General features: G+C 38.6%; 1 protein-coding gene across 3 annotated transcripts in view; it reads right to left on the bottom strand.

The window, feature by feature from the left end:
* CTNNA2 (catenin alpha 2) overlaps positions 1 to 27,062 on the bottom strand; it is a gene marked incomplete at both ends in the record, with an annotated part of 408,624 nt that overhangs the window by 310,533 nt on the left and 71,029 nt on the right. For all 3 annotated transcript variants that reach the window (XM_084204871.1, XM_084204872.1, XM_084204873.1), the window contains one exon: positions 19,702 to 19,905. In XM_084204871.1, the coding sequence (XP_084060997.1) occupies positions 19,702 to 19,905 (204 nt within the window). The remainder of the gene's footprint in view (positions 1 to 19,701; positions 19,906 to 27,062) is intronic.

The following is a 27,062-nucleotide window of genomic DNA, read 5'->3' as shown; positions in this document are numbered from 1 at the left end:
TTACATTAAGCAGCAAAAATTTCCAAACTTTTAGCTTAAAAAGTTAAAAAAGAGATTTCCACAGGCATACAGGGTTGATTGGGAGTTATGCATCCCTTCACCCTATCCTTCTACAAGAAATCATTATCTATTTTTAACTAATATTCTGTTTTTCTGTTTCTCCACTACCTGGCAGGAGTATCAGTTCCATCCCACGCTGCAAAATGCCAGGAATACAAACTTCTGTCAGCTGGAAATGGACAGGAGCTCAGGATGTCAGATGGGCTGTCACTGTGCCCAAACACTCTTAAATATCATAGAATCATAAAATAACTCAGTCTGGAAGGGACTTCAGAGGTCACCAAGCCCAATCATCTGCTCCAAGCAGGGTCAGCTGGGAGGCCAAAACAGAGCTGAAAGCTTTATCTAGGAAGGTCTTGAAAAGCTCTACAGATGGAGATTGAACCTGTTCCAATGCCTGATTCTGCTCTTGGAGGAAAACTGATAATCTTGTTAAATGTTCAATCCCTTCACTGCAGCAAACTTTCCAATATTTCCTTAGACTTCCCTGCTAGGAGTTCCCTGGAAGTTACAAGGGCTAGTTAGGAACTCAAAAAGGAAACCATTAACTGGAAGATGAATCCTTCCAACAGATGTAAAGATTTCCTTGGGGGCTGTCCTGCATCCTCCTCCTCTGTTTCATCAGTGACCTCAAAGCCACTTTAGCTACAAAAGCCCCTTTTGTGAGGTCAACAAAGCAGATAATGTTTATGGGCAAATAAACTCATACCTGTCCAAGAACGAGGAAAATCAGATACTGAGTTCCACTCTCTCTCCATCCACAGAAAAGCATTTTAAAAGAACTCACTGAAAATCACAGAATTCCAGAATTTGGGTTGGAAGGAATCTTAAGGATGATCCAGTTCCACTCCCTGCCATGGGCAGAGACACTTTCCACCAGCCCAGGTGGCTCCAATCCCTGTCCAGCCTGGTCTAGGGCACTTCCAGGGATCCAAGGGCAGCCACAGCTTCTCTGGGCAATCTCTGCCAGGGCCTCACCACTCTTACAGGAAATAATTTCTTCTCTCTCCAGCCTTCCTGTAGGCCCCCTTTAGGTACTGAAATTTCTTTTAAGTTTTCAAAAGGACAAGAAGAAACCATGTATTCCCAATAGACATGACCCACTTCTGCACCTTTATTTATTTAACAAAATAAATATGCCATGATAGGAAGAAATACTAGTTATAGAAGCTAAAGTAAACTGAAAATATTTAGAAGCCCCCAAAAACCAAAAAATTAGGATACAAGAAAAATAACAAAAATTGAGAGCATCATAAAGCAAAACCAGATCAGGTTTATAACTTTTTTCAACTATGTTTTCTACCATCCCTCTAAGAGAAATGGGATCACAGGTGACAGACACACTTTAATATCATAAAGTGACAGGTGAAGGTCGCATTTCATATCCCAATGTCAGGCCCCTTCTGCTCCCTTCCAGCTGAGGTCTTCAAGCATTATGTTCCAGGTAAATCTTGTCAGTTATGTGTCAGGAAATTTGGAAAGGAGACAGGGAAATGAAAATGACTCCAGTAAGAGTAATACAGACATCAAGATCGAAATGAAAATGGTAAGAATTGTTCTGAATTCTTAATAACTTCTTTGAAAAGGTTACTTAGCAGCTCTGGCTTTAGGTCCCTTTTCCTCAAAGAAGGAATGAAGTAAAAAAAAAAAAGAATGAATAAAATGGGTAAGTTTTAGTACTTTATTTTCCCAAAACTTCCTCAATTAGCTAAAATACCATGAAAAATAGCCTGTCCTGCCTCTCTTTTGATAAAGGTTTGCAGATCACAGCAAGCTGGGAAAAAAATGCTGAGAACTTGAAGCAAAACCATCTTGGGCACATAACCATCCATCTATCTGGTGTGATAGTCCAATCCTTTAGTAACCCAGGAATAAATAAGTATTTCCCTTTGGATTCACAAAAGCCAGTTATAACAATGCTTAGCAAAATGCCATGAATCCAACGAGCCATAATTAATACCTTTGCAAAAGAATTTGGTGTCAGCAAAATGATGAAAGCAAAATTTGCAACTCAAGTAAGGATTTGGATGTCCAGATTTAAATAATGAACTACTTTCACTTGGTGTTCAGAAAAAAGGTCAATAAGGAAGCCAAGGGTCTCTCCTCCCCATGTTGACCTGGAAGATCCGGCTGTTGGTCAAAAGTAAACACTGTTTTTAAAGAAAAACAATGAGGAAGCTGAGAAAAGACAGAAATTTTTATTTAAGAAAACAATTCAACAAAACAGGAAATATCTCCAGCTCTCAGATTGGTGATGTTTCAGTCACTCAGTGATTGTAATTAAAAGGATGAGTTTCCTATTCAATGTAATTCTAAAATGTGTAATATTTCAAAGTCTTGAAAAATCCAGGTAAACTGTGTCTGTGCCCAGATTTATATTTTCCAAACAAAGGGTTGCTTTGTGCTTCGGGGATTCTCTTTTTATGTCTTTCACCACAAATGTGAAACTATTTAAGAAACTTTAAAAAATATTTTTCAGAATATGAATTTCACAATGGAGATGTACTTATTTTAAGAACATCTTGCTGTGAATCCAAGAGAGATCAGGTTAGCTGGTTGTTAGCCGATATACAAGAAGTATTACCACAACAAATACCTACTTTTTATTTATAGCTCCTTGTAATAGAACATTAGAAAACTAGAAAACAGGTTTGTATTCTATTCTTGGTGGACATCACTGCTTTATTACTGAAGATAGATTTAATTTCATTTCCATCAGCTGGTGTTGCACTTCAGTTATTATGGCTCCAATGGGTGTAATGAAATGTCACTGCTCTGCAAGGCGAGAGTCAGGAACAGCATTATAAAATCAATACCATGGTCAGGCTATTTTGGCATTCATAAGACTTATGGGTTACTTTATAAAACTTGTGTGCTAACTGTGTTAAGGTCTCTTTCCTTACATCCTCTAGTTTTCAATTTTCTATGATACTGAAAATCTTCAAACGCTCAACACAAATTCTCCACATTTGGCTCTATCCAGCGCTGGTTCCTTACAGAAAGTTTTATAGCTATTGCCTTTTATAATAGGCAAGACCAAAGATGCAGAAAACAGCAAGTTTAACTGGATGTATGTATTGCTGAAAGCTCCCTCCCTTCCTTTCATTAGATTCTTCTTTGAGTTCAATATTGCCAGTCAACTGGGGACTCAAGCAGTGCTTGAATGGTCCTGAAAATGGTCCAGCCTGCACAAGGCTCCATCTGGAACCAAGCCATAATGTCTCCTTCAGCAAGCTCCCTGTGCTGAAAGCTGGAAATTTGCAATAGTTGAGCTCTGCTGATGATCAAGCAGTACAGTCAGAGACACAGTCAAGGCTTGGAATAGAGGATGCCCAGCTCAAACATTGCAGCTGGGCAGCAAAAAGGTTCCCGTTTGCACACAGACAGTGGAAATGTTTTGCTTCTTTAACTCCACAATGTGCAAACTGGTTCTTCCCTGCCAAGGCAACAACTATTTGGGATATGTCTGAAAAATACCAGCCTTTAAGTGAATAAATATGATATACAGAATTGAAGTCACATACTCATTATTCAATGAGCTCATGAATACTCCTTAAAGTACATGTACTTGCTACCTTTATTAATGCAGATCTTAGAGCAATGTATTTCACTGAACCAGAACTGGTTCCTCTCTTCCAGACCTATCAGTTAACAAAGAAAACAGCCATGGTAAACTGACCTCAGGCTGGAAGAAAACAAACTAATATGGATGTACAGCCTGGAGAAGAGAAGGCTCCAGGGAGAACCATCCAGCACCTTCCAATGCCTAAAGGGGCTCCAAGAGAGCTGGAGAGGGATTTGGGAATGGACCTGGATGGATAGCACAAGAGGGAATGGCTTTAAAATGAAAGAGTGCAGGTTTAGATTAGATATTAGGAAGAAATTCTTGCCTGCAAGCATGGTGAGGCCCTGGCACAGGGTGCCCAGAGAAGCTGTGGCTGCCCCTGGATCCCTGGAAGTGTCCAAGGCCAGGTTGGAAGGGACTTGGAGCGACCTGGGCTAGTGGAAATTGTCCCTGCCCATGGCAGGGGAAGGAATGAGATGGCATTTAAGGTCCTTCCATCCCAAACCATTTGGATTGGATGGTCTGTGAGTCTGACTCTGAGTGTGCTCTGTGCTGCTGTCAGGGATAGGGAACTGCAGGGACATGGCACCACTCATTACTGGAATGCACACGCAGACAAATCCAACCCAAAGAGCTCCTGCCAGCACAGCTTAACCAGTCCCAGCTTATAACTCTCCTTGTTTCCCTCTAAAGCACAGCTATCAATATTAACATCATGTCTACTACATTTTACTAATGTAATGGAAAAAACGATTGGTGGGTCTCACTGTCAATTTGGGAGAAAAGGCAGAGGCCATGTTTTGACATAAAAGACATGAACAGCAGAGAAATCTCTTAATTGCTGTGCTTTCTTCCTCCTTGTTTTCTTAGATCCACCCTGTAATGAACATACAATTTTAATCAAAGCCCATTAAAGAAGTATTGCTCCTTTTCTCTCATCAACAAAATAAAAAAATTATACCAGACAGTGAGAACTTATTGCAATGACTGGAATGCTGAGGGTCTTCTAAATCTATTTTAGTATGTTTTGAAAAGATACTTCTTCTTTAAGCACAGTCAGTGAGGCTGTAAAGCTGCACCTCACACCATCACTCTGATGTGCCTCAGCTCTGGGCACACAGCTCAGTACCCAGACACCTGTACTATCAGCTAAATGTTAATGTATTCTGTCAAAACCAGATTACCTTCCCCACTAAATTATTCTATGTCATTATCCAGCTCGGCCATCTGCAATCCTAATGCCTTGTGTTCAAAAACTCAGAGCTCCTGCTGTATTATTTTTGTTTTACATTCCTACATAAATCCGTTAAACTCAATATGTTACAGCGAATCCACAAAATCAAATGCAATCTGCTGGGCTGTAAAACACCAGTTACTGAAAATCGAAGGGTTTATTATAGTAACAATTCAAGGAGTCACTGAGCAGTCTGGGTGGGCTGAAGGTCGAACCACATGCTAAGGAATGAGTTAGATAAGCCATGCTGCACAACAAGGTATGTGTTTGCTAAACATAGCATGGCCTTGAACCCATTCGTGTATTTCATATCTAATAAAAATCCGAACAGTTGGTCTGATTGGATTTTAAGTGATGCAAATTTGGAAATCAAATAGGCAGACTCCCTTTAGACTTGGTCTATTTAAACCATAATTGTAAAGAACTGCAAATTACATTTACGACGCCATGGAATTCTCAAGGGATTCGGTAAGAATTTTACCGTAGGAGAAGTATTCATCATTTTAAATTTGTTATTAACAAATCTAAATGTACACAGCATGTGATGCTCTCTTGTTTTGTTATTTCCACTTTGCTTACATGGCAGTACAAGTGTAACCACTCTTCAGTGAATGGAATGCTCTTTAGTTTTCATAGCCATTTAATTATATGCTTTGACAAAACCCAGTTATATTATTGTCATTCTGTTAGTCTGGCAACGCTAAGTAAAGAGATAAAATACCACTTACATTTCCCAGACTACAGATTAAGGTGTGATTTGGAGACCAGATTCCCATTCTCAATTATAAATTAGAAGTTGCATCATCACAAATAAATTTTAAGAGCAATGATGGACTTGAACAATTTTCTTCCTGCCACTTAATATTCAGGGAGAGACTTCATTTGCCTTTGGTTAAGTGAGACAGAAGCTGAAAATGTGACATACACACCCTCTAGCCAATACATTGCTAAATGGGAACACATAGAAACCAGGATAAAAGAGAAAAAAACTTCTTTTTCCCCATTATTAGTGGTGTCCACCAGAAAATGACCTGTGTCCTAATTCTCCAGGCAGGAGATTTATGAGCATGGGCAAATCACAACAATGTTAACATTTCTGTGCACTTTCACATCCAAAATTCATTTACTCTGCTCATGATCTGACACTATTTTTATTCCTCCTCTCTGGAGGGAGTGTATTTCTGCACTCATTCTGACCTGTCTTAGAGGAAAACCCTTTCACTGAAGTAAAGCTTTACTGCACATTTTATAATATTGTGTGACAAAGAAAAGTGCATTGGTAGCATCTTCATTTCTACCACAGTGCAGCCACCCTGAAGGTGCTGCACAAGGTGTGGGTGTTTTTGTTATCAGGTTTGTTTAAAAAGCACACAGGGAGAGTATAGGATTGCAGACCATCCCCACTCCTGATTTTCACAGCTAATTTGAGGCAGATTTTCCCCAGTAGGAATTCCCTCTGCTTTGGAAGTTACTGGTGCTAATGAGAGGCAGGTATAGCAGGAAAATTGTACCAGGTGGAAATAAAGTGATTATATCTCAATATATTAGGGTTGATACATTTAAAATGATGCAGCACATTCTGTTTTGGTTCAGTATTTGAAAAGTAAATGCAGTTTAAATTGCATCATGTCTACAAAACGTGGGTCAAAAATGTTTTACCAAAGTATAGGAGTTTTCACTACCCTCCTTTAATAACTGACTCCTTTATCCCCTTCCCAACTCATCCTGGACTAAGCATCTTGCAAAACTCAGGAGAGGAAAACAAGAGTTAAAAATAAAAGGACGACTGGGTCAAAATGATGCAAAAATAGCTATTCCAGAGGTCTGTGTAAATCTCTTAAAATCTTAATGCTCTACAGGCTGTTTAAGTAAGGATCTGGATTATTCACTTTTAAACAGTAAATATCACCTTTGGTTCAGGAACTCCCTGAACCATAAATTGCTGGAGGCTAAGATAATAAATTTTGCAAAGAGGAATCACAATCACAGCATGTTTGCCAGGTTCTTATATTCTTCTCGAGTCATCCCCCGTGACTATTACCAGAGATAAGATACTAGGCCAGATAAAGCTTTATTCTGAGCCCTTTTATGTTCTTATTCCCTCAAATATAACCACCTTCTTTGAAGATAAGACCAATTCGCAGAGCTAAGAACCTATACACAATTATCTGACATCATTGAGACAAACTCCCAGAAGATATGAGCAAATCACCATGTGAAGTGATTTAATTCACAGTAACAGACAGTCTGCTACATCCACATCTCTCTGAAATGTGGGACTGCTGAAAGGACAGTGGCTATTCATTGGTACAATGTGCTTGAAACACTTTCAAAACCCTCTTGATGATGCTGCCCTTCACAAGCTGCCCTCCTTTAAATTCTTTTCTCTTTTGGGTTGTTGACTGCATATATTTTAGTGTCATTTCCAAGTTTCTTCTGTGTATGATCTAGTCATGGTAAGAAAAAAGCATTCCAAGAAAATAATCCAGGGCATTTAAAATTCAGTATATTTTGAGGGTAGCAGTCTTGGGGGTATCCACAAGGACCTGGTTCCTCACATGCCTGCGTGATATGAATCCAGCCTCAAATGAGCAACCTCACCCCAAGCACCCGAAGCATCCTAAATTCATAAACACAAGCAAAAATTTGATAGAAAAATTATATTAGAAAGAAAATAATAGAATCACAAAGTGGTTTGGGTTGGAAAGGACCTTAAAGCCCCTCCAATTCCACCCCCTGCCATGGGCAGGGACACCTTTCACTAGCCCAGGTTGCTCCAAACCCTGTCCAACCTGGCCTTAGACACTTCCAGAAATGGGGTATGTCATTCTTGCAATATCACCTGTGAAAAAATCACTGTAGTTTTGCATTTCATGTATATTTTTATACATGCTCAGAGCTGAGGCAATAAGAATGAGTTTAATTATCTACTCAAATAAAATCCAATAATAGGCAAAGACTGTCACAATAACTTCCTACCCACAAGAGTTTCTAGGGAGGCTAATATCCAGCAGATACACTACAAATCAGAAAAAATATTAGAAATTGATAGGAAACCCTAAGAAGTTGAGTCACCTCAGCCATTTAACTTCTAAGAGTACAGAGTGTGGAAGAAGCTGTCTCTCTTGCTCCTGTCTGTAAGACACAAAGTAAAAGACCAGAAAAGCAAAGCTATTTACCTAAAAATCTAAATCACCCCAATGCAGTTAGACTGCTGTGGGTTTGGCCATCTGGCTTAGAGGCTCATTAGTAAAGAAATGACCCCTCCACATAAAACACACTTGGGTCATTCCAAGCTAATGAGCCTTCAAGTTTTATTGTTTTGTACACACAAATGGATGTAAATCTGCTTGGGAGGTCTGGCCTTACTCACTCCAGATCAGGCACACCTTTAATTGATTCTATCACTTCTTTATTTATTTGCAATGAAAGAACAAAAAAGAAAATAAGAAGAAATTTTTTTAAAGCCTTTGTATTTCTGCTTCAGCATGTATTTCAGTAGGTAAATCCTGATATTAAATTGTTTCGGGGTTTTTTTGTTGTTAAGTGGTTTGGTTTTTTTTTTTTTAATCTGATTTCATTATTTTAATTAGAATTCATCCTGACAAAATGTTAATAATTGAGCATTTGGAAGGAGCATGGAGAGTGACAACTCTCCAGACAGAACACACCAGGAGGAACCAGACCCCATAAAATCCAGGACCTGACTCTCACAAAATAGACAATGAAGTTTTAAATCTTGTAAGTTAACCTTACTGCCTTTCCTGGCATTATTGAGATACTGAAATCAGGCACCTCATATTCCCAAGTGAATCCCTTACAAATACATGTAACATTTGTTACAAAATGTTTGCTACAAAACATTCCCTGACACCCACAGGATTTGGCTCCATATTCTCATTCTATAAGCAGAAAGCAAGAATACTGCATGAAGCACAAGGTTTCATGCTCACCTACCCAGTCAGAGGAATTAAGACATCATTTTCTACTGAATAAGTGGATTTATGACATATATCAACAATAAAAATTCCTCCTCTCACTTCCTCTTTTTTTTTTCTTGTTTTCCTTTTTTATTTTTTTATTTATTTTATATAGCAATTTTTTAAAAGTAAAGACTGGTGTTTACTCCTATGGACTAATATGGTGTGCTAGCCCTGACACTGACCCCTGTTCCATCTTAGATAACAAATTATTCACATTAAAGTTTGCCTTACGAGGCATTTAGTCATTGTTATTCAGCTTCAAACAATAAAAACAGTCTTTAAAAAATATAATGGAATAACAAATGAATTCAAGGGCTTGAAGTTTGTAACAGGTAAAAAAATCTAATAATCTGATTGCATCCCTGTGGAGGACAAAAAGAAGTTAAAAGAAAAAAGGCCATTCATCCAATAAAAATAAAGATTCCACAGAAAAATCATCATAAGGTACTTCATAGAGAAAAGAAATAGACAAGCAAATGCTTTGGCCATTTGACATCACAGCAGCTTCTGTTCTGCTCTGTAAGAAACAAACCACCCACCACTCAATAATCTTAGGAAATTCCCTGGGTGAATGGCCTCACAGCTTGGGAAAACTCAGCTTTGGGCTTTTTGTCTCCTTTCCCTCCTAAATGCTGTAACAAAATCCAAGTAATGTGATTTTCTGCAGCTTCCTGGGTCTGAGGGGCTCCAGGTACAGGCTTGTGTCATTCTGTGATTTCCCATTCTGTCTCTTCCCAGCAAGAGCTCAGCCAGGGTTTAGTGTGACAGCTTAAGAGCACCAAAGGTTTCATGGCATTAATAGTCTGGTTAATTCTACCTTATCTACTTGCTCAGCTGAGCCTTAAAACCCAATTAAAGTGTAATTCATCTGATCCCAGGATTGAGGGCATCCCTGGCAATGCATTTGACAGCCTCACACTACCCACATGATTCCACACCATGTACTTAGAGCACATCCCAAAGAGCTCAGCCACTGGCCCCTCACAGCTACACAATTGTATTTTAGGGATCTCAGTGAACAGGAATATAAATATTTCATTGCAACTTTAAAGCATAATTACAGTCATGTTTGCATCTGTGTTGCCATTCTCTTTGCGTTGTTCTTTTTAAATGAATACAAGAATTGGACAAGGCAGCAAAGATCTGACAAAGATATAAAAATCCTATATAATAAAGGTATAGTCAAAATGTGAGGTCAGTATGTTACCCTAAACTTAAACACTATTTACTTTATAAAGCAGATAAGTTTAAAGCTTTGGTACAGAATAACAGAATAGTTTGGGCTGGATGGGATATTAATGATCATAGAGTTTCAACCCCTTCATATGGACAGGGAAACAAATTAATTGACAAATTATAGAGAAATTAATTTCAAAAAATGTTTCATTTCATTCTGTTGTACCCAAAATATTTTAAACAGTTGCAATATCTGTTAAAAGGAAAGGTTCTGAAAAAGCTTCCAAATATTATGAACATTGAATCAATACTTCAAATTCAAAAAATAATCCAATCCAAAAAGAAAATTGCTTAGTCCTTCAGCTCAGATATCAAAAAAACAAAAAAACCAAAAAACAAACAAACAAACAAAAAAAAACCACTCCTCCTACTCTTATTAAGCAAGTTTTCAGGGAACTGATTACTGCAGAGATCTTTTTTATCTTTCATTTCCCAAGTGAAAATATAAAAACCAATTTCATGTGCTCCCAACATCTGGCTAATACACAGCTCTGGAAAAACAAGTTACTGTGTCACAAAACACGATGCCCTTGCATTTCTGTTGCACTTTGGAAGTGTAAGATCATCTCCCAGATCAAATATCAGACCCCACCAAACACTGATGTATCTGGCTTCACATTATCATACATTTCATTGCTGTAGAACTTGGAAATTATTCTGTATAAGAATGCACATGTTCTCAAGTGTTCATGTACCTCTAGCTGAAGCAATTTACCAAAAATTTTACCTCATTTTTACCAAAATTTTTACCTCATTTCTATCTGACAGCTCATCCACTTAATACTCATTTTATTAAAATACTTTTTTTCCCCAAACAATCATTTGAATCTATTTCTGAGGAGCCCATAGCTACTAACAAGGTAACATCTTTTCTTTGTGTACTGTTACATTTTCTTGGATGACAGCTGTACCACATCAGCATGCAGATCTTCAGTGATGCACAGAACATTTCTGATGTGCAAGCATGCCCTCTTCTGGATATCCAGCACCATCATTTCAGCTGAAAATTCCCTAAATTACAGCAAATTCCTCCAACACTGCCTTGCAGAGCCTTCCTCTCATTTGTAAAACCATTCCTGGTGTAAACAAATAAAAATAATCCAAACCAGTGCAGCATAAACTGCAGGTTTACAGAACTGGAATATTTTCTGTAGCTTGGATTGCTAATGGCACTCACTGTAAATACTGCAGTGACATTACTGATAGGAAAAGAGCTTTGACCTTTCCTGAGGTGAAGTGAATCCTTGACGATGCAAATGCTGATCTAATCATGTGTCATTTTTGTCTCAGTTTTCAGTGCAACAGGCAAACCAAAGGCATTCAGAATTTGCACAGTTATAGTAAAAATTCAGTCCTGCTGCTGAGAAGATTCAGGTACTTTTTAAAGAAAATAAATCAAAAAGAGAGAAATCCCATATCTTTGAAAATAGAGACATTTTGCACCCCTTTCAACAGACAAACACTACATTTATACAATTACTGAAGGATTTTTAATGTGCAACAGAAGATCTTTTGCAGCCTCCAAGGAGACACAGATTTTTGATGTAGTTTTCTGAAAGCTCACTAATTGCAGTAGGCCCATGCTTCTTTTATTTTGATTCATTTCAGTAGCTCCATAAATTCATTGGGAATATTTTTCTTTGCATCAAAAAGAATACAACACCCTACAATGTTAATCTGGATTGTGTAAATACTGAAAGTAAGATTTAGACACCAAAAGCAGGGATACACAGAGCTAATAATCATATTATAGGTATAGTATAAAATGCATGGTAAACTTCTCTCATATTGGTATTGACTTGCAGACATGGAAAAACAACAAATTAATAGCACATAAATGCTTCTTTCAGTAGAAATGAAATTAGAGAGGTTATAAATCACACTATATAGACAAGATTGATAGAGGACTTTTTTCAGGTGGACAAACAGATTTAACATCATTTTCAGACAGACTAGGTCTGAAATTGAGGCAATGCTTTCCAGCATATCAAAAGCACTGATGCAGGAGTCATCACTTCTGTAAGAACACACTTTAGAAAAAACAAAACAACTTACTAATTAATGCAAAATTAAATTAGTTGAACATGAAAATGCAATTTTGGGGCGTTGGTGTGCTTTGGTTTGATTGGGTTTTTTTGAAGAGACAACAGATCTTTATTTTCTCTGAATACACAAAGTTTAAAATTATCAAATACTCTCAAAAGGTACCGACAGTACAGTCAGATTTTTTGTATGCATACATACATATATGAGATAAAACAATGAGGAATAACAAAAACATTTCTCTAGAAAAGCAAGTTCCCTGACTATTGATAAAATTGAGGTCCACTTACTGCATAATTTATTCCTACCTATGGCACATGAGAAATTAATATAATATTTTATAGGAAGGCAGTTTGGGTTGTTGGTCAAAAAGGATGAAAAATCATCAAAATTATATCCCACACCGTTTTGACTGTTGTGCCATTCATTCTGTCATGTGTTGGTTTTGTCCCAGCTTTCAGTTTAATGCACAAACACTGCAATTATACAATTAATGCAGAATTTTTTAATGTGAAAATGGCAAGGCACTCAAACTTTAATGAATTAAGACTGATATGACCTCAATTTAAATGTTGAGTAGGAGAGGCCCAGGCAGACTAAGCCCTACAGGAACTGAGAAAATCAGGTTTGGATTTACTGTCAGTCTAGAAAATTTCTGTGCTAATTTGGAGGGATGTATCTTGTTAGAAACATCACTCACCCTAATACACCAATTCAACCTTAGACTCCATAAACCTCCTCTGCTTTATTTACATTTTAACATGACATGCAACACTTTTATAATCACATATCATGGTCTGCCTTTAAAGACAAAGAGCAAAAAGGAGGCTAAACATTCTCTTGTTGATACCACCAAGGAAAATCCAGCACTGTGGTTCAAAACCACCATTTCCTCCCACAAATATTAGAATCACAGAGTCAGAGAAGCAGTGAGACAGCTGGTGATGGATGAGATAAGGAAGGAGGCAGGAACTGTCTCCTTGTCCTTATCAGAGAACTCAGCTGTGGCAACTCCCCTGCCCAGGAGATCCTGGGGCACTCACAGGTGGCCTGAAGGTGTTCACTCTGCTGAGGGGCCAAAATGGGCTGTGATGGGCCCAGATGTGATGGCAGCTGTATGGAATTAGAAGGCATCAAACACTCCTGAAGTGTCCCCTGATCCATGACATCACATCATCCAGGTGCTCCTGATCCACAGCATTCCACATCCAGGTGTCCCTGATCACAACATTCCATCCTCCAGGTGTTCCTGATCCACAACACATCACCCCCCTGAAGTTCCCTACCCCAGGGGAGGTACCTGGGTGCTCCTACATGAGCCTGAGTGAATATAAACCCAATAGATGTGGGGTTTTTTTAGGGGTTTCTTCCTCCACTTGATGGGTTTGGTTTATGACTGTTATTTTGACCAACTACCATCAAAATTGCACTGACCAAGTCTTGTTGTGAAGCCTTTGGGTAGTGAGATAGTTTTATTCATATCCTTTCCTTCTCTTTCTCATGTGTTTTCTTAGGTGATTTTTGTGCTCTTATACTGTCTAAAGCTGCTCTTATACTGCTACTAAAGCTAACAGCCAAAATGCCTGCATATCTGTTTTCTTTGCAACCAAATAATTCTACAATAAACCCTGCATGTGTATATTTACATAGAACACTCATTCAGGGTCCTTTCATTCTAATCCACCCCAAGGGATTTATTAACAAGAACCTGGGCTACCCTTTCCTTTTAGAGTAGACTGTAACAGGTAGTTGTAAAGGGCATATTACTTTAGTAAATTTAAAAATCTGCTCCTTCCAACAGGGATGTGTAAATCTGTAATCACCAGAACCTGAAATCAGGACAATTTTTAAGGATATTTGTCATTTCCAAGCTCATTTTCTCAGAGCTTTTTTTATTTATTTCTGATTGTAAACACCAGTGTGGTTCTCTGAATCTGATAAGAAAAGCACAGCAAACTCTGAATATAGAATTACCAGGAAATTCATGAATGAATAAATAAATCAAAACTAGCTTGTGCAATTGTAAATAATGCAGCATTTCTATAAATCTACTGAAAAATAATGGACGTGCCTTATGATGAGGGCCTGACATCATCAAAATAGAAGAGACAGAGGGTTCCTGAAAAGGTGTCTCAAGTCACACTGCAGACTGTAAACTTAGACAGTGATTTATGTACAATTGTGAGCAGTCAAGGCACTCAGGAGGGATCCATAAGGGGAAAAATCTTAAAGTGACCAAGAAGCAATGCAGAGAACATTTGGGAACCTATCCTATTCCTCCAATAGTAACTAGTGTGTTTCTACTTGTTTCTTTCAAGTACATAAAGACAAAACAGCTCTAAAAGAGCCAAGTGAATAGTAAAATAGCTCATCTCCATCTTTGAAATACAGTGGAAAGCTTTAAACAAGCTGCTGTCCTCTAAAAATGATTTGGCCAGCCAAGAATTTGACAATGGTAAGGATGGAAAAACTGCCCTGCTGTGCCAGTCACGCCTGAATCCATCATTGCTGCTGCGCCAGAAGTCAATCTCTTGTCACTCATCCCTGATTCCTCATCTCAGGACAGCTCTGGACATTTCTCTGTCTCATAACTGTAATTTACTGCTCACTGTCACCCAGATTAACCTCATGCAAGTCAGCTCCACAGCTGAAATGTACACAGCAATTATTGCTGATCTTAAATATGAATTGAGATGAAGCTGTTAAATGTGACAGCTGGCAGTATCTTGAGAGTTTATAGATTTTTCAGTTGCTATCATGTTTTTCGCTCTCCAATCAAGCACAATAACCAGCTGTCTGCTAAGGACATTTCATCTTCATGTACTGCAGCACTCTGTTTTTCCTTTGAGCAATTCCAATTTTTTACTGATATATTTGTGAAGAGGAGCTGCCAGCAGGCTTGTGCTTTCTCATTTGTTTTTCTGCTATTTTTTTGTTTCAAGAAAGAACATTTTCTTCTTTATAGGAAGCATGAATTAGAACATATAACAACTTAGGAGTAAGCAGGTATCAAGGACAGGTAGTGCCTTTAGAGAGTAAGATTTCAAAGAGCAAACATTACCCCCATGGTGAAGTAGGGTCTTCCTAGAGCACATTACATAAGATTGCATCCAGATGGTTCTGGAATATTTCCAGTGAGGCACATTCCACAGCCTCTCTGGGAAATCTAGTGATTCTCACATCTAAACATTAAATCATCAGTAGTAATACAAGACTCCATTAAGGACTGATCGTACCACTCAGACACACAGAAATATTATCTGTCCCAAAAAACCAATTATAATTAAAAAAGAAAAGCCCCTCTGGAATGTTGGTGGGGACTGGGAGCAGGAACACTGGATAAGAGGCAAAGCAAGGCAGGAGAATGCAAGTTGGCTAAATAATGAGCCCAAAGGCTTTAGAGGAGAAAATCATATTTGAACCAGCTGGGAAATGCCTTTTCAAATGCAGATTTGAATTAATGCCAAGCCAGTACTGGAATGATTACAGAGGTCTTTAACACTCATGGCTTACTCACTTGTCAACTGCTTTCCAAATTTACCATTGATACACCCCAGCAACACATTCAGTCTGTCTCTGGCACTGACTCTGATGATGTCAGAAGGAATTCAAAGCATCCTTTTTTAAGCATATTTTTCTAAAGATATAATTTCCTCTCTTTCTTATGTTAATCAGACATCAACCCAGCAGCACCCAGAGTCTTGCTAGAAAGGGTGCCCAGCACTGGGTTGAGTTTGGCAGTGCATTTCTGAGCCAGGAGTTTAAGAGCTGGAACTCCCAGGTTCCTGGTATTTTTGCTCCCTGACAGCCTGCAATATAAATCATGAAGGATCCAGGAGAGAAAACCAGCAGGAAACTAGACCCCAATCAGAGCTAACCAAATAAGGCTTTCATTTAGACAAATGGAAAACAATTGCATTAAGAGCTTCTGTGGAGCTGCATTTAGGTCTTCTCTGTAGGACAGAAGTCTAAAAATGTAATTTTATTTTGAAATAAATTATGGGATTTATCACATATACATAAGAAGCTGAAAAATACCCTATCAATTTTCTGAGACCCTGACAAAAAAAAAAGTCATTTGACACAGCAAACTGAGAACTCTCTTGCCATTGCTTCCCAAAAGTAACAGATTCTAAAGTTCAGTTGAGTTCATGAGAGAAATCATAGATATCAAGCTGGGAAAAGATTTTGTCAAAGTTACTGATAAGGCAAATGAAGAATATGCATATTTCTGGATATACAAAGAATAATGAAGCAGTTACATCGCATCTCCATAGAAGTTCTTGCAGAGAACTCCCAGGGATCTCCCTTACAGAGGGTTGAAGTACTGTGAGACTCAATGCAGTAACTGTACAAATATATAATTATTCATAGAACTCATAAAGAGCCTAGGGACTAATTAAAATCATAATTTGACAGGTAGGAAATGGAGAAAATCAACATTTATTTGAGAAGGAAGCAGAAACCTAAACACATCTTTTACAACACTAAAAAATACAACTGCAGAAGCAGCACCATTTTCACTTAACCTAAGTAAAAATCTCCCCTCTCCTCCTTTCTACCAACTTTTTCTTTACAAATTTTTCTCAGGATGCCAAAATTTGGAAAGTATCTACTTTTTCTTCAACTCATAGCCCTTTCCTTCAGCTCTTGAAGGTTTGTAGGAAGAATCCCTCTGAACCCAAATCATAGAAGCAGATGAATGAAAAGGAACTATTTTAAGCTGGAGAAGGACTGAACTAACATTGACTAAACAGCACATTGCCAACACCCAGCCCTTCATCTGCATCCTTTAAATATCACCACAAAGTATTTACTTTGCTGTATGCTCATTTGATCAACACTCATCCCAAAAAATCATAATTTTTCAGCTATCATCAAACAGAATAAACCCCAGAAAATGAATGACTGATTAATTTCACAATCTCTAAAGCAAGAGCAGGATTGCAGTGGTTTAAAGCCACACGGTGAGATGTTAAAGATGTCCATCTCTGCAAAATCAACCTTGATCACTCTTAGGACTGTGTCATGTTTGGTGTGTCCCATTCACTTTTACCCTTTTGAAACTCCTGAAAGCTTTAAAACATTTTCCAAGTGAGATCTTTTGTTACACTGAACATGCTCAGAACTTTTGAGAACCCAAGAAAATCAATCCACAGGTTTCAAGGAAATAGGTTCAGTACCAAAGCAAACTCTGCCATAGCAGAATGGATGAAATTCAACCCTTGGATAACAGGAACTGCCTACAAGCTCAGGATCTGATCTTCTGTCCTGGCTATGGGGATTTAATTAATATATCAGAGAAGCCTAGAGATATTTAACTTACCCCCTGCCCATATTAGATTATAACAGTTGTCATCTCAAAGGCTCTTCAGGCTCTGTTGGCTGTATTGATCTGATCTCCAATATTGAACTGGTCTCTGACAATTATAACTGGAGATTAGGCCAAAGAGGCTCAAATGATTTAATGAAGGAAGGAGTCTGGCAATTTGTCCATTCCTAGAGCATACATGGCATGGAAGCTGGCTGGCAGCTACAAGCTGACCCAGGGAGGATTCAAATGCCTGGGAGGGGCAGATTGAGGAGTCCATGCTCAAACTAGCATTGGAATTTTTTAACCTGGTATCTTAAAATGGCATCCCTCCTTAAAGAACTGAATTGACACCCCCTACTTTACCTGTCCCTATGTTCAAAAAAATTCAATTTAGGCATAGCAATAGGTTATCTTAATCCCATCCCTTGTAACTGCTAACATCAGTTTGGAAATTATCGTTGTCAAATTCTACCACACCAGATCTGGTAAAATCAGAAGTACTGCATTTTATGTAAATTAAGTATATATTCAGTTTTTATAATGTTTACTCAATAGGTATAAAAGAGTCTTACTTAAGTTGACTACATTCCAGTATAAAGCAGAAAAATAATAAATTATGGGAGTTATGCAACTCAGATTAAGGAGGACACAAAAAAGGAAATAAAAAGACTGTTTCAAACACCATACTGAGGAAACCATAAAAGCAGCTGCTCACACCATTATGTGCTTAAGTAAAAATGATGAAACTATATTAGCAACCTTCAGAGTGGTCATAAATGCCTGCAGGAATTTAACACCTTCCTCCCTCTGTAAATGCAGTCAGAAATAAGGTAAGAATGTTTCTGGTACAGGGGCAAATTGCATCTTTACCAAAACTATGTGCACTGAAAAAGGGGCACCACAATAAAATGAGAAGCTCCCACTCATCAATTCTTAAAGCTTTTGAAAAAGACATTTAAGGATTATACCACTATTGCTTCTACAAAGCAAGATTTTGTAGGAAGAAACCCAGCAAGTCCTTTCCACCACAGCCTCAACATCTGATATTTAATATTCTCTTTCATAACTTCTAACCCATAACACAGCAGCAAAACTTCACATTCATTCAAGCTTTCACAAGAACCTGTCAACCATCATTTCAAAAAACTAAGAGGCAAATAATGCTTTTCAATTCAATCAAACAGCTATTCCTTGAGGTGACTATTACATGGAACAGTATCTTTGAAAAGCAACATTCAAGCCTGACCTGTAAAATGAAGTGACTAAAGGACTGAAGTTTGCACTACTGATACCGAATTCCATCACTCTAACAACTGTAACAGTACCAATGAAAATAACAACGTTAAAGATCTATCCTTAAACACCCTCTTCAGCATTATTTTGATGATGATTCCAACAAAATGGGATCAAAATGTGTCATCTGATACTCTGAGAGCAACCAAAGAAACAGCAGAGGATGCTCAGTTTGACACCTCTTGGCAAAATATTTTAATTTTATAAGAGGTTGTTGAAGTTGCTTTGGTCTTTTTCCCACATCCTCAAAGGACATGGCAATAGAACATCTGAGTTTTAATACACAACATTGGGTGGAGAGAATTTTCTGGGACAAGTTCTGTTTGTGCAGAACAAAGGTTACGCACTGCCAGTTCACACCACATCAAAGAATTCAACACCTCTGGAAACCCTACCCAGAGAGCTGATTTTAACATTTGTGTGAACAGCACTAGTGCTGAACTCAGTACTTTCATGGCAACTGCGTATTTCATAGCTCCACCAGAAAGTGAAACCTTCAGTGGTGTAACCCACACACCAAAAAGTCAACCTTTCATGAATATGTATAGGTGACATACTAAAAATCAAACACAATGACCATCCCACAGGGACAAGCATGCTGAAAATTACCCATATTCATCTTCAATTAGAAAATAATCCTTGGGCCATTTTGCATTTAGATTGCTCACCACTGTATTCATTTTAAAAATTATTGAACTTCCAAAGGAACTGCTAGTTATCACATAAGAAGAAACTTTTATGCCAAATTAATAGGGAACACCGAGTTCCTTGGCAGGTAGGCAGGTACAAACCCACCCCCCTGTGAGCTTCTGATCGTACCCAACTCCCTGATCGTACCCAATTCCCGTCAAACCTCAAATGTTTGCAACGCATTAAAAAGTTCAAACAGCTCGCGCAAAGCCACGTTACAAGGCCTGAGATACATTAAAGCAGCTGCAGCCTCAGGGGGGCTGAGGCACCATGTGTGACTTACGTTGTTCATGTACTCGGAGAGCAGGTCCTGCAGGGCCTGGCGCACGGCGTTGCACTCAGCCACGATGCGCTCGCGGCGGTCGTCGCGCGTGCACGAGGAGTCAGCCATGAGCGCCGCCCCGCTGATGATGCTCTCCAGCCGCTCCTCCAGCGACGGCCGGAACCGCGCCTCGCTGAACGTCATCGGGTCCAGGATGATCTTGTTCTGGAAGGAAAAGGAGAGTGGGAAAATGATAAAATGGGAAAATGGGAATGGGAAAATGGTGAGCGGTCGCGGGTCTTTGGCATTTTCGCTGCCTTCGGAGAGGTTTTTTTAGTCTTTCCTATAAATAATTTATCATTGAATACCAGGTTGGAAGGGGTCACAAGGACTATCAAAACTTTCTTGGAGCAATTATCTACCACATTCCTGAAAAAGTAAATATTAGAGAAATAAATACATGCATGTGTATATGTATATATATTAAAAAAATATATATATATATTCACAACCTTGTTATCCAGAGAAGCTGTGGCTTCCCCTGGATCCCTGGAAGTCTCCAAGGCCAGGCTGGACAGGGCTTGAAACAACCTGCAATAGTGGAAGAGTTTTCAGTCTTTCCTATAAATAATTTATCATAGAATACCAGGTTGGAAAAGACCACAAGAACTATCAAAACCTTTTTGGAGCAATTATCAAACAAATTCCTGAAAAAGTAAGTATTAGAGAAATATATATACACATTTTTAAATATATATATATATATATGTATATTAAGTACATAAATGTGTATAAATATAAAAAACCCATATATTTATATTTAAAAATTCATAATCATTGTCCCCAGAGAATCTGTGGCTGCCCCTGGATCCCTGGAAGTCTCCAAAGGCAGGCTGGACAGGGCTTGAAGCAACCTAGGGTAGTGGAAGGTGTCCCTGGCCATTATATGGTCTTGGAACAAGATAATCTTTAAGGTCCCTTTCAACCCAAACCATTCCATGCTAAAGCAGTATTATTTTTCCACAAATATTCAGAAAATTTCTTGGCTCTTCAGGACATTCATATGCAAGGTATAAATTTTTTATTCCTGAAGATAGAGTGAGGTGTTCTCCATTAATAATTTCATTTTGATTATTTTAATAAGCAGCCTACACTGCTGAAATGTTACTATATTCCCTCAATATTTCGTGAGTTTAAAAAATTGAGGAAATTAAGACTGCAAGGAAATCATTACTAGATAATGACACATAAAAAATACTAAATCTCTGACTTCCATTCTGTGGAGCACCCTTTAACATCCTTTTTAGGTTTTTAGTCAGGAAAATGTGCTGGATTAGTTAACTAAAAAGGGAGCACTACATGAAGACAATCTGACAACATCTTCAGTTTGTCAAATAGTCTACTGGTTAGCAAAACATCTTTATTCTACTAGAAAAAGAATTGATTTTCAAAGACTTTTCTAATAAAGAAAGGTTAATTCCAAACTATGATCACTACCAAAGACTTGTGTACTGTATCTATCAAACTCATTACCAAATATCAAATAGGTGTAAACCACATTGATTCTACTCTTCTCACAGTAAAACTTTGTGTGAAGGTATGAGTTTTGAGTCACTGCTGGATTATATTTTGGCCTGCTTTTCTCTTTTTGCAGTTCAAGGTAAGAAATACAAAAGCAATAATCACCTGCTCTCACTCTTAGGCACATTTACAACACCGTGTAATTCAGGCACCTTTTGTTGAAATCATGCAAAGAAGTCTCCTAATTGCATGTGGACTAAAAATGCCCTGTAAGCGGTGTACTTGTTATTTGAGCTTTAAAAAAGAAAATAATCATGAAATTGGAACGAAAAAAGTAAAAGCATTCTGATTTCTAATAATCACACCTATTTTAAAGCACATAGGAGTTGTTAATGAACCATTTTAATTTTCACAATGTTCTGATAACTTTATGATTAGTCTATTTCTTTTCATATCCAAGAGCAATCAGCAAGTGCAAGCCAAATGATGCAAGTAATTTGAAAAATAAAAAAAACCCAACAAAACCAACACAGTGTATCAAAATGTACATTAACTTTCCGGAACATGACACATGACCAACATGTGCCTTTAGCACTGAAAATTATTTCTATTTCTTATTAATCAGAAAATGCTCAAATGGATTTATTAAAACCTAAAGACAAACTCCACTTGAATATTTTCTTATTTTCAGCAGGACAAGGCTATAGAAAAGATCTTATTTCTCAATAAAACTTCCAGTTCACACACAGACCCCATCACTCTCACTATTATGCAGAGAAATCTGTAACTTCACTGAATCCTCAGCAGTTAAATAGTAAGAAACACAAGGAATTTATGAAAATCCATTTTTTAATAAAAGGACAAATAGAAGAATTTTAACCATAGAACGTTTTGTTCCAGCTCCAGGAACTGCTGACTTGGCAGAAAAAATGCTGCATTAGCCAGAATGTGAAATAATGTCTCACATGTATCTTCTGGGGTCTGTGTTTCACAGCAGTAAGCAGAGCAGTTTAACAAGCACCTAAATTAGAAATGACTTCTCCAAGAGTAAGGCCTGTGCATATTTATGTAATGGGGCTTTTGAGCCAAAGGGTAATGCTTGGGATTTTCAGAAATCAGCTGTATAAATTCATTTTCACAACCTCATATTTCATGTGGCAGTAGCAGGACTATAATTGCACCAAATGAACTATATAAGCCACTTATGGAATTAGCAAGAAAAAAATATTGAAAAGAATAGCTGTTTGTTTCAGATCCCTAACCAATCCTTCCAGAAATGCCTCCCTTTTCCTGCTCTTCCTCACAGCCATAGGTGTAAAGTTCTCCACCTACACAGAAACTTTCAGACAGATCTTACACCTCTCAGCAAGTCATTAATCACATTTTGCTCCTTAGATTTGAAGACCCTGCACTCAAATCTTCTGTGAGACCCAAAACCTCCCTGGCATGGAAATTTACATATGCAAATTCAGCATACTGCACCTGTGGACCTGCACAGGCTGGGGGTGACCGGATTGAGCAGCTCTGGGAGCAGGACCTGGGTGTGCTCATGGACAAGGAACTGTTCCCAAGCCAGCAGAGCACCCGGGTAGCCAAGAATGCCAATGACATCCTGGGGTGCTTTAGGTAGAGCTCTTCCAGCAGTGCAGGGAGGGGATCCTGCCCCTCTGCTCAACCCTGTGAGGCCACATTTGGAGAGCCCTGTGCAATTCTGGGCTCCTCAGCACAGGAGAGACCTGTAGCTCCTGGAGCAGAGCCAGGGGAAACTGCACAGGTGATGAAGGGACTGAAGCATCTCCCTGCCCAGGGAAGGCTGAGGGAGCTGGGGCTGTTCAGCCTGGAGAGGAGCCCAGATGAGAGGGGCCCTCAGCCCTGGCTGTCCCTGGCTGTCCCTGTGTGTCCCTGGCTGTCCCTGTGTGTCCCTGGCTCTCCCTGGCTGTCCCTGTGTGCAGGCAGGGGCAGAGCAGGGCCCAGGCTCTGCTCCAAGGCCCAGCAATGGCACCAGAGGAAGGGGCAGGGACTGAGCCCAGGGAGTTCCACCTGCACAGGAGGAAGAACTTTACTGAGAGCCCTGAACAGATTGTCCAGAGAGGCTGTGGAGTCTCCTCCCTGGGGATATTCCAGAGCTGCTTGGACACAACCCTGTGCCCTGTGCTCTGCCTGAGCTGGGAGCTGGGACCAGGTGACCTCTGTGGTCCATTCCAGCCTGATCCATCCTGGGATTCTGTGCATTCTTCCATATTTTTTGAGCCTTGAAGATGAACAATCTACAGATCAAAGATGAACAATCTACAGATCAAAGATGAACAATCTACACATCAAATATCTCCAGTATGTCTAAACCCTGAAACCCAACTCAACATTTTCACAAGCAGATGCATTGTACTTCATTAATAAATTCAGGAATTTCTTTACAGGCTACATACAAATACTATTTAGATTTTAAATAATAAATTGTGTAGCACAGAGGATGCATAATTAACCCAAGCCAACTTTCCTCACTTTGAACTGTAAAAAGGAAATATACTTCTGTGGTATTTGTAAATAAGGAGAAATATTTATGATTATCAAAACTTGGCTCACTGTACTCAATAATTTTTCATCTATATCCCATAATTTTTTTTTATTTATAACTCATTTCTAGTCTTAAATATTATTAAATATTTGTTTGGGATATCTGGCAATGACAATTCAGAATTACAGAGTAGTTTAGGTTGGAATGAACTCCTGAAGGTTATACTTTAAACACCTCTTTAAAACAGAGACAACTTTAACATCCTGCCAGGTTGCTCAAGGTTTCATCCAGTCAAGATCAGAATTCCATCCTTTGAGATTTTCCAAGCATCTCTGCCTACTGTTTGAGTGCCTGATCACCTTTCATTCTTTTCCTTCCCAATATCCAGAATTTTCTCAGAATCACCTTATGCCAGTTGCACCTCATCCCAACACCATGAATCTCAGTTTTGCTTAAAATATAACAAATAATGATGTAGTTACTTTCTGATGAGTGGTTATAAATAAATGACAGTCTAGATGTTTATATTAAACTCTTTCTTAAATATGTCACAAGGAAAACAGGCTTTGGAGTTTTGGGAAAAAGGAGACAGGATGAGCATGTCAGCTCCATGACAGCTCCTGATGTTCAGTAACCAAAGAAACACAATATTTTGTTTAGAAAAGCTATTATTCTTCTTCAAAGAGAATTTGGTGCCAAAATTCAACTTCAGACTATGTTATTGACACCTATAAAACTCTTAAACATATATTAACAAGAAAATAATTGGAAATAATTTTCTTCTTGGAAAGAAGAAAAAAATAGTTGGCAGGAAATCTGACTAAATGAATTTCTCTAAAAGTTGCAATTTACCATCACTTCTTAAAAGCCAGTTAATGAAAAATGAATGTAAATGAACTGGAACACTTTACATTTCTAATTAGTTAACTAACATTAGAAACACAAATCAAGGACTGATACCATAATTCAGTCCTTATAATTAAGTGTTTCAAACCTCTTTATAAATGTTCAGATGACTGTAAACATACATCATTTTTGGCTGCAGTTGCTGAAACAAAATCCAAGAAAATTAATTTTAATACCATTGAAGATTTGTTTGAAAACTGTCAAAACTTGTGATAAAATCTTCTTTAAATATAGTTAACTATTTTCTCTTCAACTCTTCTTTTTTTCTTAAATTATACCAAGGTGTGTTTACAGAGAAGTTGCCATGTTTTAATAAATATTACAGACTTCTGAAAATAAACCTCTTCATACTAAGTACTGCTCTAAACCAACTTTCACTTGTTCAGAAGGCAATAAATTATCTCACACACTAACAAACTAGAGGACACCACTTCAGAAATTTAAAATAATGGATAAATTATTCATACTTCAACTAAAAAAACTGAAAATAGCCATAAACCCTATGTAAATGTATGGTATAATCAGAGAGCACATCATTATTGAAACTTCGTGCCATTTATCTGCATTAGAATCTTATTTTCAACCATACCAAAAAACCCCTCACAGTCTTTATTAGAAATATAACGGGAAGCAAAAGCAAAATGTTACATTAATAATTTAAAACAATTTTACAACTCACAAAAACCTAGAATTACTGTATCATTGCCTGCATTTTCCAATTAAATGACTTCCTTATTATGTGCAATTGCCTTATTGTTCATGAAATATCTGCTCATTCTCTGGTTTCTGCACATAAAAAGTCTAAAGGAAATTTCAGCAGCTTCTTCAGAACCTCTGCCTCATTTATTTGTTAAACACATTAATTCATCTGTTTAGAAAGTGAAACCTTCAGGGCAGAGACCATTTCCTAACATGGTTCTTAAAGATTTAGAATCACAGAATCACAGAATGGTTAAGGTTGGAAAAGACCTCTAAGACCATAAACCCACCACCATGTTCACCAAGTGCTACCTTGTCCTGGTTTAGAGCAAATTTGGGAGGAAGCCTCCAAAGGGGTCCCTCTAGGAAGCAAATTCAAGCAGCCTCTCTCCCAACAGGTTAGGAAGGCATAAATCTGCTTCAAGGAAAGTAGAAAAACTGCTTATTTAACAAGCAACGTTCTCACAAACATGAAAAAATGAATAACATTAAACAATGGAATTTCTCATTGTTCTGAAGAGGAGGCAAATTCAGAGAGAGTCTTTGTTGTGGGGAGTAGCTCAGCTGGCTCAGTCTCTTATCAGTCCCCCCTGCACCGGAAAAAGTTGCATCCTGAGCCTTGGTGGCTCAAAACCCACCAAGTTTTCAGTTTAGAGCAGTGGTGAACAATTCCAATAAAAAGAAAAGCCACAGTCCGAGGAACTTCTTTGCCTCAGCTAAGTAAAAAACTAACTAAAAGCAAAGGAAAGCTCTGTCCTGCTGTCTGTGCTGCAGACAACTCCTGAGAAGGAATGCAGGGGAATCCAGTGCACTGTCTGCAAACTGTGTGCTTCTTCTCCCCCACTTTGCTCTCAGAACCAGTCTTAAAGGTGCAGAACTTCATAGCCAGCATAAACAGAACAATTGGGGATACACAGAACTCACAGAATTCACAGAATGACCAGGATGGAAGAGACCCTCAAAATCATCGAGTCCAAGCCAGCTCCAACTCCTCACCTAAACCCTGGCACCCAGTGCCACATCCAGGCTTTGTTAAACACACCCAGGGATGGGGACTCCACCACCTCCCCAGGCAGAACATTCCAGGACTTTACCACTCCTTACATTAAAAACTTTTCCCTAATATCCAACCTGTATTTCCCTTGGTGCAGCTTGAGGCTGTGTGCTCTGGTTCTGTCAGAGCTGTCTGGAGAAAGAGACCAACCCCACCTGAGCACAGACACCTTTCAGGAGGGGTTGAGAGTCATAAGGGCACCTCTGAGTCTCCTTTTCTCCAGGCCTAGCAGCCCCAGCTCCCTCAGTGGTTCCTCACAGGGTTTGTATTCCCAGCCCCTCTCCAGCCTCGTTGCCTCCTCTGGATACACTCAAGGGTCTCAACATCCTTCCCAAATGGAGGGGCCAGAACTGGACACAGCACTCAAGGTGTGGCCTCACCAAGTACAGGTGGAGAATGACCTCCCTGTTCCTGCTGGCCACATACAAGCATCATAAAGTCACCCTAGGATGTACATCCACAGGGTTTGTAACACTTCCTGAGACAGAGAATACACAACTGCCCTTAGCACAAGCAAAATGCAATTTTCAAGGTAAATGCCACTGCAAAGTGTGATAGATATTTTAGATAAACAATGCCACAACCACGAGACAGCAGGAAAAACTGCCTTTGAGTAGAAGGAAGCATATGATATACTGAGGAACCTAGTTTTTCTGAGTAACTTGGAGACAACACCATATAAATAAG

Source organism: Fringilla coelebs (genome assembly GCF_963513975.1).
Source record: "Fringilla coelebs genome assembly, chromosome: 4".
Lineage (NCBI taxonomy): Eukaryota > Metazoa > Chordata > Aves > Passeriformes > Fringillidae > Fringilla > Fringilla coelebs.
The sequence above is the reverse complement of the archived record's forward strand: the minus strand, read 5'-3'. Positions and strand labels throughout refer to the sequence as shown.